The 17,426-nt window shown below is 37.3% G+C and overlaps 1 protein-coding gene and 1 pseudogene across 1 annotated transcript; one reads left to right on the forward strand and one right to left on the reverse strand.

Moving 5' to 3' along the window:
• Positions 1 to 580: 580 nt before the first annotated feature.
• LOC122133962 lies at positions 581 to 7,546 on the forward strand (annotated as a pseudogene).
• A 1,720-nt stretch (positions 7,547 to 9,266) lies between these two features.
• On the reverse strand, positions 9,267 to 14,873 carry LOC122139686 (phospholipase A and acyltransferase 3-like). Its single transcript, XM_042738801.1, has 4 exons — positions 14,865 to 14,873; positions 14,321 to 14,525; positions 13,939 to 14,207; positions 9,267 to 9,827 (listed from the first exon to the last, which is right to left on the reverse strand). The coding sequence occupies exons 1-4, from the start codon at positions 14,871 to 14,873 to the stop codon at positions 9,702 to 9,704; spliced, it is 609 nt and encodes a 202-aa protein (XP_042594735.1). The 3' UTR covers positions 9,267 to 9,701.
• Between the last annotated feature and the right edge of the window lie 2,553 nt (positions 14,874 to 17,426).

Genomic DNA, 17,426 nt, shown 5'->3' on the forward strand with positions numbered 1-17,426 from the left:
AAAATATTATTATTTGCTGCTAAATTACCACGGTAACATTACAATAGATAATAATGATGTCCTTTACACAGTATTTTGAGATATGGTGAGCAATGGGCTGCTGCTGCTTGACTAAGTACAAGAATAATATTAAAATAGCGGGCCAAAATCGGCTGCCAAAACTGATTACAGTTACATTTATTTTGTAATTAAATTACTTAACCCCGTTACATGTAACTAGTTACTCCCCAACACTGCCTGAACCCTAAAGAAAACGAGTGTGGTGAACTGAAGAGAAGAAGCACCAGCACGGAGCTGGGAATCTGAAGGGTCTGGAGAGATTCTGGATGAAGGAATGGTCTCTGATCTCTTATCAGGTGTTCTCCAAAACGTGTCAAGCATTATAGGTGAAGACTCAGAGCTGCTTTCTTGGCAAAGGATGATGCAAAAAGTATTAAATAATAGATTACCATTAATTGTGGCCAACGTGTATCAGAGAAAAACATTTATTTCATAATGAGATTTCCCCCCATTTTGAATTGAACAATGAATAAACTAACCTCCAAACAGGATCAAGTGGACTCAGAGTGTGTGCGTGCGCGCGTCACGTGGCCTGATGGTCGCGGAGCAGCTGCGTCCTCTGTTGGCTCTCTGTCAGTCCTACAGAAACAGTGTAGGCTGGTTTGACGGGGAAAGGATGTGGTCCTTTTTCGCACGGGATCCTATCAAAGACTTCAACTATGAGATTTTACCCGAAAACCAAGAAAAGTCAGGCATATGGACCCTTAGTCGGGGGGGCAAGCGCAAGGTAAAATGACTTGACATATTAATATAAAGCATGTATTGTCGCAGCAGGCCGCTGAAGCCTCGGTCTAAAGTTTAGCTACATCCCGCTTAGCGTTGCGCAGTAAAGCAAATATAAAAAGCTCAAAACACCCTGAAATTCTTTGTAGGATATATATGTTTTAATAGGCATTACTAAATATATTTAGAGGTGCAATATAAGGACCACTTATATAACACAAACTAGGTTTCTTTTGTCATCCTGTCAGCACAGTATACATCGTTCCTGTGGCCACGTCAACAGAAAACCGCAGATACATTAAACGGCTTAATAATGAAAGTACAGTTGTTAGTATTCATTTGTTTATGTGTTTCCTTTTATTTATTTATTTTATTTTGAGTGCTACACTGTCATCGCTCATTGTATTATATGTATGATTGTATTAATTGCTGAGAAAGGTGCAGTGTTTGTATTTACTGTACACGTGTCCTGACAGGCCATATTAATCACTGTATCACATCAACATTCACCAGAATTACTTTTGTCATATCAGTAAATTGTATCTTCTAGTTATTTACTAGCAGGCATCAGTAACCATCTATTCATCTCTGTCTGATGATCATCTGATCAGCATTATAATGGCAGCTTAAACATCAGGGAGGCTATTTACTCTAATGTTATTGACTAAAGGCTATATATCAGTGGTTTCATTCATTTCAAGACTAGTCAGTATAATCAGGACATCCTGGTTTTCCAAATCTAATTGCACTAGTGTTCTTGACCAACTATAGATGAATTATAACTTAAGTTAATTAGTACCCCCTCTTTCTTTTTTCCCAGACGACTGGTGAGCCAGTGTCAGTCTTCGTGTATGAGGTTTCTCAAGGAACAGAGGAGCAGACACAGCTGGCTAAAGCAGCTTTCAAACGCACAAAAACTCTCAGACATCCCAACATCTTGTCTTACGTAGATGGGTTGGAGGTAAGGATCCCATGAAATGATGTTGTTTATAAATGTGGTGATGATGAATCATAAGGGGGTTGTTCTCTTGAAGCAATGCTTTTCTTCATCTTGATTATTTAGGTTGAGAGGTGAGCTTTGTGAATGTAACCCCTTTTCAGTTAAATATACTTGAATACCAGAATATAAATATTTTAGTCACTTTTTGTTAGTGTGGGAATTTCGGTCAAGATTTATCCCGATTGCAATTATTAAAAAGCCATTTTCGTTAGACAGAGAAAAGCTTGTACATCGTCACAGAGCCAGTGACGACTCTGGCTGCTCACCTGAAGCTCCAGGCGGAGAAGGGAGGTGCGAGTGATTTAGAGGTGTCATGGGGCCTTCATCAGATTGTCGTAAGTTGAGAAGGCATGGACTAAAATGAAATGATTGTTCAATCATTAGTTCAGTTACTAAGTTTGCTGTCACTCCTTTCCCATCAGAAAGCACTGAGCTTCTTGGTGAACGATTGCCATCTCAACCATAATAACTTGGGCATGTGGGCTGTCTTTGTGGACCGTGCTGGTGAATGGAAACTTGGAGGGTTGGATCATGTGACCTCAAACCAGGGAGAGTCCACTTCCTTACCACCACCTAAAGTGATCAACCCCGACTTAGAGAGATATGACCCTCCAGAGAGCCCTGGCGGTGGTGGAGATAAATGGTACAGGCAGGAATCTCTTATTCTCTAGTAGTTCAGCCCATATATTTCATGTAGGTTATTACAATTTTAAATTGACTCTACCATCAAACAACAAAAAAAATTATTTATAATAAATAATAAATAAAAAACAACATCTTTTTGTTGTGTCTGTACCATCTCAGGACAGGGGACGTGTGGCGTCTCGGTTGTCTCATTTGGGAAGTATTTAATGGAAATTTACCACGTGCCTCCTCGTTACGATCTCTCGGCAAGGTACTAGAGCACTTTTGCTTAACTAGTTGTGCAATGACAATTTTCTTCAGTAGTTTTGATTATAACATACAGAATAAAAGCTATTTACACTCGGAGTCTTTCAAATCACTTTCTTTACCTCTTACAGATTCCTAAGCAGTTAGTGCCGCATTACTGTGAGTTAGTGGGAGCCAACCCAAAGATTCGGCCCAACCCTGCACGTTTCTTACTGAACTGCAGATCTCCTGGAGGCTTCATGAACAACAGCTTTGTGGAGAGCTGTCTGTTTTTGGAAGAGATACAGGTATTTAAACAGTTGTGTGTGTGTCTTTTCCTGTGAGCCTGTATTGTGTTGTATTACTCTAGCATTCAAAAGTTTGGTGTTGGTAATTCTAATATGCGGATTTGGGGCTCGAGGCATATATTGTTACCAGTATTGAAAAACAACTGTGCTGCATAGCTTTTTTTGGAAACACTTCAGGATTCTTCAATTAATAGAAAGTTTATATATTTGACCAGTATTGTATATTGATGAATACGCTTTGATGAATGAATAATTCAGATGTTATAAATCTTTTATGTAAAATGATAAAAACAGTATGTAGAATGATCACGCTATTTGTGTGGGTTGTGTTTATAGGTTTGTGTGTTGTTTTTACCTATTTTCAATAATACTGTAACATGATTACCATTAATTTAGGTCAGATAAGTCACATATAAGCTTGTTTGTTTGGTGTATTCCTGTAGATTAAAGAACCTGCAGAGAAGCAGCAGTTTTTCCAGGACCTAAGTGAGAATCTTGACTCTTTTCCTGAAAATTTCTGTAAACATAAAGTGCTGCCTCAGCTACTTACAGCCTTTGAGTTCGGCAATGCAGGCGCTGTCGTCCTCACACCATTATTTAAGGTGATAGACATTTTAGGTATTGCATTATTGCTTAAGCATGACCATGTTGTTTAAGTTTCTTTAATAAAAGTTTTGATACTTTTTTGTGTTAGGTAGGGAAGTATTTGTCAGCTGAGGAGTAACCAGCAGAAGATCATCCCAGTCATAGTGAAGATGTTCTCCTCTACGGACCGTGCCATGAGGATACGACTGCTACAGCAGGTATATATCACTTCATTGCTTCATGTAGCTTTCGTAAGAGTTTTCTACATCATAACAAAGTCTTACCCAAACTCTCTGACTCTGTCATACACACTGTCTCCAGTTCTAAATGTATTCTTTTTTCTATGTGTCTCTTTTTACCAGATGGAGCAGTTTATTCAGTATCTGAATGAAGCAGCAGTTAACTCACAGATTTTTCCACACGTGGTTCATGGCTTCACAGACACAAACCCTGCCATCCGAGAGCAGACTGTAAAGGTATTTGTATGCTCCATCTTCTCTCCTTTCCAGTGTTTTGCACCTCAGTGTAACTGATGTTGGCATATTTATACATTTACATTTATAACACTTTTAAATAATGTTTCTTTGAATTTCTTTTTCTCCTGTAGTCCATGTTACTGTTGGCCCCTAAATTAAATGAAACCAATTTAAATCAAGAGCTGATGCGTCACTTTGCACGACTCCAGGCCCGGGACGATCAGGGCCCCATCCGCTGCAACACCACCGTTTGCCTGGGCAAAATTGCCCCCTACCTCAATGCTGGGGTAACTGCAACTAAAACCCACAATTCTTCACTTGTTCAGACATATTGTTTTCTCTCAATGACCATCTTTTTTCCAATGCTTTTTTCTCAGATGCGCCAGCGTGTATTAATCTCTGCATTCTCACGGGCAACTAAAGACCCGTTTCCTGCCTCACGAGCAGCAGGCGTGCTGGGGTTTGCGGCCACCCATCAGTACTATAGTGTGGTAGAAAGCGCCAGTCGTATTCTGCCCAACACTGTGCACACTGACTGTGGACCCAGACAAAAACGTCAGAGATCAGGTAAAGAAAACTGTTGTGCACACTGCCACAGTATCTATTTTTATGTTCTGTGGTTTGGGTGTGTATTCCATCATTTTTAACTTAAGTATTTCTGTTCCTGTAGGCGTTCAAAGCCATAAAAAGTTTCCTCAGTAAGCTGGAGACAGTTTCTGAAGACCCCTCTAAACTAGCTGAAATAGGTATGGTGTTTTTAAAAGCATATTTTGTCCCTTCTCTTAAAGGGATAGTTTACAAAAAAAATAAATAATAATTCTTCCCAAATGTTAAAAAAATAATGCTGACGGTTCAATCGCAGAGAAGGATGTTACTGCATTGGCTCAGACAGGAGGCTCAGCTGCTACATGGGCAGGATGGGCGGTAACAGGTGTCTCATCTCTCACCTCCAAACTCATCCGAAATGCTCCGGCTGGTTCAGAGGCACCACCTGCTGAAAACAGCCCCGTCCCTCAACCTGCTGCTGGACCAGCACCCACAAATACTGCAAGCAAAGGTGTGCAACAAGACAGAAGCTATGTCTCATGTCAAAGGCTGTGCCCTATGGAGCTCACATTTGTCATATGCAAACATCAAGGATGTCTCATTTAAAAAAAATAAATAAAAAAATAAACCGTTATAAAATTGCCTGTTACTTATAATGAAGCGTAAATGACTGTACTTTCTTTCTTTCTTTGGAATGTAATGGCTATTTTTCCTAAATGAGGCATCCTCAATGACATATGCAGCCAACAAATATGAGTTTTAAGAAGATAAACTATTTTACTACTTGCCCAATTTTTTTTTTTTTTTTTTACAAATTTACATTGAAAAAACCCTTTTGATTCATTGAGTTGTGTATTTACATATACAAAAATAACTTTCATGTAGAGATTTTTAAAGGGTGCTGTATGTAAGATTTTGACTCTACTAAAGTATAAAAAATACCATAATATGTTTGCAGATATTTAAGAAACATGCTAAGTTAACATACTTGTTTATCTGAAAAACAATGCTACAGTCAGTTATTCTCCTTTAAAAATGTGCATTCTGGCCTGAATGTCAATCTTTGTTTTGGTTTGTGAAACCCCCCCCCACTGCCAGTTTTCCCAATTGTATTTCAGCACCCCGGGTTGCCAGTTGGCGGAAAACAAAGCGTATTTCATTTCATTCATCATCAAGTGCTAGATCCTGTTGGTGTCGTCAATCTGGCAAACTGTGTGTGTGTGTCAAGTCTGAGGAAGAGCTGGCGGGTGAAAAAAAAACAACTCCAATATTTTGATTTTGGACTGCAATGCCTAGTTCAACCACTCGGTGTCAATCCTACATGCAGCACCTTTAAAGTATGATTTCAGATTGATTACAGTTATTTTGAATCTAGTTTCAACCTACCAAACAGCTTTAATCTGAAATCTTATTTGATTTTATTTTTTCAAAAAGATAATGAGCAGAAATAAACATTAAAAGGAGTGGCACCAAGATTATAATCTCATCAACTTGCTCTTTTCCTGTTAGGGCCAGAAATGAGAGCACAGACGTCAGGTGCACGTGGGATCCAATCAGAGACCTCAAATGAGGAGACAGTGCAGCCAGAAGGGGATCGGTGGGATGATGAGGATTGGGGAAGCCTTGAGGTGAAAGATGGTTATTCAAATTCTGTAAACTCTCTGGTGTTTTTTCAGTGCTTGACATTTTATAGTGTTAAAAGTTCTCTTACACATGAATACTGAGAAATTTGAATAATTCCTTATATCTGTGCACCCACAGGACCCTGAAAAAGTCCAAACAGATCCAGACGATTGGCGTTCTGATTGGTCTGCAACGTCATCAACACAGAAGAAAAGCAGTGTAAGTGATATGCATTAGTGTAGCTTATTGAATATAAGATCACTATTCTCCTACTTGATTTGTTCAGTGTTTGCTTTGTGCAAATGTTGAGGATGTATATACAATATCCATACTTATAATTACTAAATGGAAAACTTGACAGGTTTTTAACCATATTCGTTCATTCTAAAGTGGTTGTCTGGGATGGGATTTTCAGTATATTTTTAAAAAATATTTAGAGAATATTGTACATGCATTACAATATAATGATCAAATGGGATAATTCTATTCATTCAAATATTACTTCACAAATAAATGAAGTCTTATCCATTAATAAGGCTAATCTACTCTTGTCATGTTTCTATAGGTGGGCCGTAAGTCCTCAGAGGCAGTCAAGAAGCAGAGCTCTGATTGGAGCTCTGGCTGGGATGCGGATGACAGCTGGTCTAATGAGAAAGACGCAGATGGTCAGGGTCAAAGTTCACCTGCTGATGAGGGCTGGGGTAATGACTGGGACGAGGATGGGAGTCTGGCTGAGAGTTTCTCTCCCAACACCTCGAAGTAAAGCCTCAACCAGAGCTCCAAAGAGTGGCAGATTAAGCTCTGCGCAGGAAGGGGTACGATTGGCCAGTGATTATAACTGGGATGGAGCGGAAGGAAAATCAGCAACATCTGATCTGTTTTCCAGTGTGTCACAACGAAGTACTACGGTAAGTCTCTGGTAGAGGTATTCCCTTTCATTGTAAATTGCTAAATGTGGCAGAAATCCGTTCTGAATTATAGTTCCCTCCTAGTGTATAACGTTTATGTGTGATGTGTGGTGGTTTTTTTTGTTTTTTTGTCCACAGAAGTCTGATGGCTGGGACGCAGACAGTGCTGGAGACTGGGGAACAGAAGAAAACTGGGAGTCACTGGATGGAGATCAGGGTCAGAGACTTTTTTTTTTATTTTATTTTTTCAGTTTATGCACTTAATCCAGCGTATTCCCACACAAGATTCATTGTTGTGTTTTCAGTTAGAGAAAATAGAAAGTGCTTCACAAATAACCATGCTTTCACTCCCTCAGGTTTAAGTAAAGCAGAATTAGCAAAGAAGAAACGAGAAGAGGCGGCGGAAGGGAGCTGGAGGCCAAACGGGCAGAGCGCAAGGCGGCAAAGGGTCTCTCTCAAACTGGGCGCACGCAAAACTGGACTGAGCACTGGAGGTACACCATATCACTGACTCTTTGGAAGATGAACGGACTGCAAGATTTTAAAGAAAACATTCCGTGATGGAGCTCACAGCTGTCTGTACGCTGGGCGACTTGGAAGAACTCAAATCCAGCCGTGTCTGCTGACTGAGGAACACCTAACACACCTTAAACTATGATATTCCTTTCCTCTCCTCACAGTACCATGATTTTTATAATATACAATATCATAGTTTACTGAGTGTGCATGAACTCACTGGTTTGAATATTAGGAGACGATGATATTTGAATATAATCCTATATATCTTTGTATTGATGTACACTGATTATACATTAACTAAGGACCACTTTGAATGTGGTCTTTGAGGACATATGAAAATGGATGATGCAGAGAAACTCAAAATGTTAGCTGTTACTTAATCATGATCCTAAATGCAACAATGCCATTACTAGTGCATGTATAAACACAGATGAACATTTCAAAACAAAGGATTCCCTTGACCAAAAAACATTGTAATTCATGAAAGGCGTTTTGTTCTTTCTTTGTTTGCCATATGACAGGGTGAGGGTGGATGTGCTTGTTATTTCTGGTTTGTGCCTTCTTTTGCGTTCCAGGTGGGTGGTACTGCTTATGTTGTAAAATAAAGTAATCAACAGATGATTTTAGTTAATGAGACAGTCTGTGAAATCCGGTGCAATATTTTCAGAAGGGGTAATTCATGTACTGTACACATAGATGTAAAAAATCCAGCTTCATATGTATTATAATAAAGAGGAGCAGTCTGTCTTTGGAAATGTGCTGTACAGAATCATGTTGCTCAATTGCTATGTTTCACAGAACTTAGTCCAGCAAATAGTAACAAAGGTCTCACTGAACTGTCAGAAACAGTGTTGCCTTCTAAAAATACATAGAAGAAGAAGTGGTGAGATTTATTTTCTACAGTCATCAAAAATCTAGAAATATCAAGAAATTTAATATTATAATTCCCAGGCCTAAAAACACTGGTAGAAAATTGAATTAGCTGAATTGTCAATATAAAATCAAAAAAATATTTCTAAAAATCCTTATGTGGGAATGACGAGGGTTGGGCAATGTCAGGGAAAGTTATTGGTTGAAATGCATTACTGGCTTATGAACATAACTCGGGAAGAAAGGTTTCTAAAATTCAAAGTACTGGACAGTAAGACTAATGTATTTATTTCAGTCTCATTTCCTTCTCTTTGGCCAGTGCCTATATTTGTAAACGTTTATTTAAGGAGTGATGGCAAATACAACTACCAAAGATGATGTCACAGATTAGAATTGCACAGTATGGTAATTATCTTTCGTTAATGTTTACTTTACTTCATTATGTAGTTGACCCTTGTCTTAATGGATATGAGAATAATCAAAATGATATTTTGTGGTAATCAACATGCCACAAAATGAGTTTAACCTTAACCATTAATGAGAAATTAATTTGATCCGTAAGATGTATTTAACACAATGTCTCTGATGTTATCAAATTGTTATGCTTCCTGCTTTGCTGTCAGAAGCATTTAGTCCAGCAAATGGTAACAAAGGTCCCATTCAGCTGATGTAAGGCAGGCCAGCTATGCAGAAACCTTCCGATTTTCAGAATTAAATTAAGTAACATCTAAGACATGCTGGTATAGTATAATCACATTAAGAAATAAACAAACACCTATTACTGTATATGATGTCAAATATTTAATGGCACAAAAATAGCAACAATGCAGTTTATTTTAGAATTTGTTTGGTCAAATATTCAGCTTGCTCTTTTTGATTATATAGAATTAAAGTGCTTGAATTGTTAGGGAAACCAGTAGAAAGAGAAATGTGTGATATCAAAATTATTTCAAAAAATCAATCATGCAGAGATTTGTCAGCAGCGAGCGAAATGCACCACTGTTAGCAAACCACAGAACAGATGGGGTTTTGTTTGGTTGCTGACAATCACTTATGTTCTGTTTAGGAATATTTCCATTTGTGCTCATAAAACTAAGCCTGCCTAATCAATACATTAAATGTTTTTAATTATTTTCATTAAATGCATTACACATTTTACAGACTTTAAATATCAAAGGTCTCCACAACTCTGCTTTCACTTCATTCCCCAGTTTTACTGGTTCTGTTTCCGTTTCTGTTTGTCTTTTGAGCTAAATATGGCAGCAGCAGCAGCAAGAACTGCAAAGGTACCTGCTGCAACAAGACCAACTCCAACACCCATCTCCACCGCTTTCCGCACCTATGACAATGTACAGGAAGTATTATATTAACTCACTGTATGAAAAGAAAAGCACCCATCACTGTTGCCTATACATAAAACAGAGCTGCAATACTGTGATTTTCACATTTTTTTTGAGAAATTACCGAAAGCACTATTCACTACTTCACATTATTACTTCTGTGATGTTCCAAACTGTACCTGGCGGGACTGTGGTTCTCCGTATCTCAGCTCTGTAACAAAGTGCTCACAGTTCCCTCTAAAGACACAATATGGACGTTCTTGTCCCAAAACACTATGTGCATTGCAAAGAAATCTCTGAACAGGACGTGGCTCATATTTCTCATCCAGAAGATTGTTGATACAGTATTCATCATTGCCAACTACTTCATAAAGTTCTTCTTTCTTCACTGTGGCTTTATCACATAATACTGACATCATACTGTAGGCTCCAGCTTGAGCATGTTCAGCTGTAGAGAAAGAAAAGGAACAATAAAAGCAATCATGAGACTTGAATGGAATGTTTCAGATTCAGTGCAAGTTAAGCTCAATGAACATCATTTGAGGGATGTAAAATACTCACAGGGGGGTTGCCAGGTGAATAACATAACCTTCACCAACATAAATAACCCAGTGCTGATATGTGCCTCGGAAGATTGCAATAAGGTCTCCAGGCTCCGGCTTTTGATCATACAAGGGACACAAACACAGCTATCAAGAAGTGTCATATTTTGACTGTTAAAGCCAGAGCATTTAGCTCTCTGGGAAAACCTGACAATACCATATATAATACGTTTGACTCAAATAACAGATACTATTGCACTTGTGGATAGAAAAGAAAAGAAAAAGTTTTTGTGCACAAATGCTTTGTGTTTTTCGGTCAAACGTACTTTGCGAAATGATCTTAAACGGACATACATATGCGCTTGACATAGCTCTTTCTGTTGGCTATGAAAACAAAATCCTGTCTTATACACTTTTTAAACATTCTCTGTAGCTTATAATAAAATTCCCCCATAAGACCTTGAGCAATAAGCATACATAATTACCTAACTGTGCAACAGTACCAAACACTACGATTTCTTCAATAACAACATGGATCTATTCGCCATTTACTGTTACATTTCAGTTCGTTTAGATTATTAAAAATGCATTTACCTTTGTCTGTGCCATGACAACTTCAAAAACACTGTTCTCTTGTTTTTACTCTAATCCTCCTGAGAGACACGTAAACAACATTTGTGATCCGGACACAAATTAATCTTTACCGTTACATTATGCATGTCGTTTATTTTTCATACACAATTACTTTTAGATGGCAAAAAAATATATGCGGCATATTCGGAAAATTACAATAATCGCATTTCTATGTAAGTGAACATAATATGTTGGCGCATCGGGGGGAAAAAAAAACATCAGGTTATAGGAACAAGCTGACGTCATGCAAAACAAACAAAACCATCCAGGCTTCCGCGGTCTTCATTCCGAAATAGAGATAAGTAAGTAACCCTGTGGTATAACGAAGGAATCATACTTACAAATAATGATGTTTGTCTCGGTGAGCTTTTGCGTCTGAGGCAAAAATAGCATCATAGAGCGAAACATGCTGGTGTGACTGTTGATGTCGACCAATCAGCTGCAGGGTCATTCGGCGCTGATAGAGATCATTGGTGGACGCCCTTTAAAGTGATAGTGCTGTTCTAATTCATAATATAACAACTTCACTTATGTTTGATCCGTGCCATCAGGTCTATTTCCTTTGTACGTTTCAGGAGACTTCTAAGAGCTGGAGTGCATTTAGGGACTGTTTGTCCATTGTTGTACAAACAGTTACAGCAGGCCAATGTCACCGACTTTATAAACTTTAACCTAGAATTTAGAAATATGCATTTGGGTAATTTTGGGGACTCACCCCATTTTATGCAGTGTTGTCAAGGACGATGCTGAGCACTAAATATTTTGATAATAATAACTCTTCTAGACTTCAGAGGGTGGTAAGTGTATTGTAATGTTCCCAGTGGCGAAAGAATGTAGGTGTCTGTGCGATTTCTACATTTGCAGTTGAAACGGCGTTGAAATGGTTAAAATCGAAACTCCCTTCACATTTCTACATTTGCAGTATTATTCTGTATGTAAAATAAGATATTATGCATGAAATATATACACACATAAACGATGTGGTGAGCAATCATACAGGTTACCAAACAGCTAATGAAACATTGCTTCAGTTTTTTGACGGAAGTCCTGATTGTTATCTGTCTTGTTAAACTGTTATCTGTATAGAGGAACAACGCGTGGTGCTCTTTTCTTGTCATTATGGTGGTTTGTTTATTCTGATTCTCGATTTATGTATTTATAAGCACGATATAGTCTGCAGATGTAGGCTACAAGTTCAGTCCAAATTAATAAAGGTTTAAAACATAATTTGGTCAAGTTTTAATTGTATTAGACAGTTATAAAAGTTTTTTAAAAGGTCATTAGAAATGTATTATTTAAAAAAAAAAAAAAAATCTGTAGACAGCAGATATATTATATATATATTATATTGTTTCATCCATAAGGTGGATGACATAGTATTGCCAGCTACTTCATACAGTTCTTCTTTTGCCATTATGGCTTTTTTGTGCATTACTGACATCATTCTGTTGGCCCCAGCTTGAGTATGTTCAGCTATCTGAAAGAAATGAAAATGTAAATACAGTCATGAGACTTAAAAAACACATCCAGTATATTCAATACAATGGATGTGGTCTAAAAAAGCAAGAAGAGCATATGACATTTGAACACCGCCAGGGTGAGTAAATGATGACTTAATTGTCATTTTAGGCTAATTATCAGTAGATATCATTTGAGGCATGTAAATGACTCACAGGGTGGTGCCAGGTGTATCACATAACCTTCACCAACATAAATAGCTCAGTGCTGATATGAGCCTAGGAAGATTTCATTGAGGTTTTCTCCTACATACTACATAATATATCAGGCCTCATATTTTGTAACATTTTTAAAGAGCCATATAGGCTAGCTTCTCAATAATAATCATACAATCAAGAAAAAATAACTGTGGTCTGATTACAAGTATTTTAAAATGTAATATATCAAAATAACAAGTGCTTAATTTTTGACAAAAAATGTAATTAAAGTCCCCGTTTGATCATATGCCTGGAGGAATACCTTTCAGCTTTTTATTTATTATCATCCTATGTTAAGCATGAACAGTCAACATGAGCTTGAAGACTGCAAGTGTGGGTATTTGAACAGGGCAATAGTCATTTTCAGCTTTTTATTTATTTTGTTATTTTATTTTATTTTTTTTGTGAGGGATACATAAAGGATACACCTGATGCAAAAAAAAAATACTATATAGAATAGATCGTTCAACTTAAGATGTCCTTCGAAGGAGCTTGATGACAGCCTAGATATGCAGTCAGTACTAGGATGCGTCCTTCCGGTGGTGGTTCATGATGCCACTATATTCAGCTTTCTATGTTTTTCTTATAAAACACAGTAATAAAAAGTGCTTGAAAGGTCATTAGATATCTAGTAGAAAAAAATAAATGTCTGATATCATAGAGAGAGAGAAACAGAGAGAAAGACTTGGACTATGGACTGTTGAGTTGCCTTACACCTCAATAGACTTTACATTCTGTAATCTCTCCATTTGTACTCATAAAACTAAGGCTGCCAAATTTAACACTTAGATTTAATGGTTTGCATTAAACATTTAAAAAATAGTACAAGCACCAAACATTTTATGGGCTTTAAATAATCCAGTACTTTTAGTTCTTTATTTTTCACTATTCATTGTGTCTGTTTCTCTTTGTCTTTTGAACCAAACATTTTTGAAATGGCAATGGCATAAGCAACGATCCCAAGGCCAATCCCTGCACTAGCAACTGCAGCAAAAGTCTCCACTGCGACTCGTACCTATTAGAATAAACAAAAAATATTTAAAATTAATTCACTGTGAAAAGTTGTTGCTTTTGCGACATTAGCCTATAATAAATACATTTAAAAAATAAATGTTTTACAATAAAACAGTGATTTGCAAATTTGAGACATTTAGGAGTAATTGAATTACAGTACTTGTGTGAATAATCTCAATATGCCAGGTCATGCCAAACAGCTGTACCTGGCGGGACTGTGGTTCTCCGTATCTCAGCTCTGTAACAAAGTGCTCACAGTTCCCTCTAAAGACACAATATGGACGTTCTTGTCCCAAAACACTATGTGCATCCCGAAGAATCTCTCGAACAGGACGTGGCTCATATTTCTCATCCAGAAGATTGTTTATACTGTATTCATCATTGCCAACTACTTCATAAAGTTCTTCTTTCTTCACTGTGGCTTTATCAGATAATACTGACATCGTACTGTAGGCTCCAGCTTGAGCATGTTCAGCTGTAGAGAAAGAAAAGGAACAATAAAAGCAATCATGAGACTTGAATGGAATGTTTCAGATTCAGTGCAAGTTAAGCTCAATGAACATCATTTGAGGGATGTAAAATACTCACAGGGGGGTGCCAGGTGAATCACATAACCTTCACCAACATAAATAGCCCAGTGCTGATATGTGCCTCGGAAGATTTCAATAAGGTCTCCAGGTTCTGGGCTTCTTCTCGTACTATGAAACAATAGGAGGCGTAATATATTTAATAATAAATAAAGTAAATAAATAAATACAGAGTCATCTGTCAGTAATGTATGCAGTGATATTGTTTAACTGCACGCAATACCTTTGTACTTGTACTTTGTACTTTTGGAGATAAACTCCAAAAAGTGAAACTGTACGCAAGATCTCTGTTACCGTAATAAAACTGCTTTACGACAGACCTCGAGCAATAAGCGTACAGTGCCAAACAGTCAGTTCAGTATATAGCCTAACAACAGCACAAAAATATCTATTTGCAACGTGAGCTTTCCCTTACGAAAATCAACCATGGTTTTATTGTAGTAAAAAATGAAGTAATCATGTTTTTTGGTTCATGTGTTTTTGTGGGTAAACAATGGTTAATTTTCGTAAGGGAATTCATTCTTCCCATTAATTAAGATATTTACCTTAGCCATGACGACCTCACTTTCACTTTCCTGTTAGAAACACATAACAAAAGCATTTTTTTATGGGACATTTTAAATTTCTACGTCAAGAAACACATTCTCTAAATTACATAAATCACTTGTATGTACATGAATGTAAAGGCTATCGTAATTAAATTCATTTGAATAATCGGAAATAAACATAAGAAGGTGGGAGCAACTCGACACTTCTTCCTAAAACAAACTAAAACAGTTTGCGCTCTACGATCCATATGCTTTGAACAAAGTATTCATAATCGAGTACGGAAGTTACACTGTGGTCTTAATTAGAGTATTATACTTACAAGTACGTAGCCGTCTCTGTGATGCTACCTTGAAGTGAAATGAGAGAATATATAGCGCTACTCGACCAATCAGATACATTCAGTGCGGATAGAGACGCCCTTAAAAGGTGTTGGTGTTCTTCTGAAACAATTTAAAATATATGTACACTTTTGTTGACGTCTTATTTCAGTTAGTTTCATCCAGAAGACTACTTTTAGTACGTTTAAAGACGACCAGAGTGGTAAACTAGAGTGGCAACTGTAGGACTAGCAGTTCTTATAAAACGTTCACGCACCTGCTGGGAACTTTATCAATGGGCGCTCAATGTTACTGGCCTCATAAATAAGCAAATAAGAACTGTAACTTTTGACTTTAGAAATATACAGTGCGTTATATAAAATTAACCAAGCATAAAATATGAACAGTGTGAAACATGGAATAAAATAACCCGAGATTATTACATTTCTCAGGGTTTATTCCTGAGTGTACAGTGCTCATTAATACAATGCGCGAGCGCGAATCTCTCCGCACGCGCGCTGATTTCCTTTGCCCTCCACAAAACCGGGGGCGCGCGCTCAGATACACGCTAGTGATGCGCGGGTCGGGTTTTTTTCCAACCCGCGGTTCCGCTTTTATGAAATTATTTGGCCCGCCCCAGCCGCCCCGCAAATAAAGTAAAATTTCTTCACCCGCCCCAACCCGTCCCGCAGGTTATGAGGCAGCCTAGTATAATTCGGCTATCAAACTGCCCAGCTATTCACACACACGTGCGCGCAAATTCGTATTAAAACATAAAGTATTTTAATAAGTCTCTATCCAAAAACACATTAACATCGTCTGCAGACATAATGTATTTTATTGCACTTTAACAAGTAATCTGAACGGCCTATATATGTGCAATATTTTAAACGAGTGGACTTTAAATGAAATCTAGGCTACTATTGATTTTCGTTTTTAATGCCACAGTTATGTTAGAATGCATCTCCTTGTTTCTGTGGCAGCGCGCGGTCCAGAGCGCTGTATGACCGATGCATCAGTTCAATTGCACACTTTACTCCATATATGAACTTACATGTTTTAAAAATACTTTATATTTAACGTGTTCGTTTGTGTCCAATATTAGTGTTAAAACTGATGGACTTTAAATGAAATCTAGGCTACTATTGATTTTCACCGTTGACTGAACATTTAGACAAATACCTCACACAGATGCGGTAAATTTGTCACCGCGCAATATGATAGTTGCGTCCGACTATATATGAACTAGCTGTTTTAAATACAGTAATTTTATATTTAACGTTAGTTTATCAATATGTTTTAAAGTGTATTTTTTCGATTATTGGTGATTCCATAGGCTCTCTCTCGCGCACCTGCGCGGTTTAAAACACCAAATAGTTATGCTATGACAAGAACGTCTCTCTCTTACTCCACCCATGCACGATAATATAGTGTATCGTCGATCTGATCTGATTTGAAAAAATGACCATATCGGCCAACACTACAACGTATGTTTTTTTTTACATTCGCAAATAAAGTGTCAATTTCGGGTTATGAGACGACCCGCGCATCACTAATACACGCTGCTCTCGTCCGGAGAGAGTGCGCGCAAACTTTGTCCTGTGCACTTTCAAATCTCTCTGTGTTCGTGCGCTATAGATATTAATTCTTTTCGCACCTAATTTAAAGGTTGTCAAAGGTTATTATCAACCAATCAGATTTCAAAGATGGATCTGTAATTTCTGTACAATTCAATACTAAGTCATAATATTAGAAATGAATCGGGTGTTTGGATGATTTGTAAATAACCTAGTTTAACAGTTTGGTCAAACCCTTCTGAACGATTTATCTAAACAAACAAAAAAGCATATGATTCTTAAAATGCATTTGGTCATATAGGCCTATATATATATATATATTGTGTACTTGGATTAATATATCTCTCTGATTTATGTATATCTTCTGATTTAAGACAGAAACTATTTAGATGTGGGTCAGATGCATTATTCCCTAAACATATACTTAAGATTTGTAGACCAAATATAACACTACAATGAATTTTTCATATTTGCCATAACATTACTACATTATATTCTATGGGTTTAATGCATTTGCAGACAATGCAATTACATGTAACTATCATATAACTGTATATTCACTGTTTTAGAGAAGAGTGCCATTGAATGTACAGCTAATATTAAGTGGTTTATCAATGAAAAAAAATCAGAACTGAAAACAAACACCGGATTAAAAAAAAAAAAA

Source organism: Cyprinus carpio, chromosome B14 (assembly GCF_018340385.1).
Source record: "Cyprinus carpio isolate SPL01 chromosome B14, ASM1834038v1, whole genome shotgun sequence".
In the NCBI taxonomy this organism is placed as follows: Eukaryota; Metazoa; Chordata; class Actinopteri; order Cypriniformes; family Cyprinidae; genus Cyprinus; species Cyprinus carpio.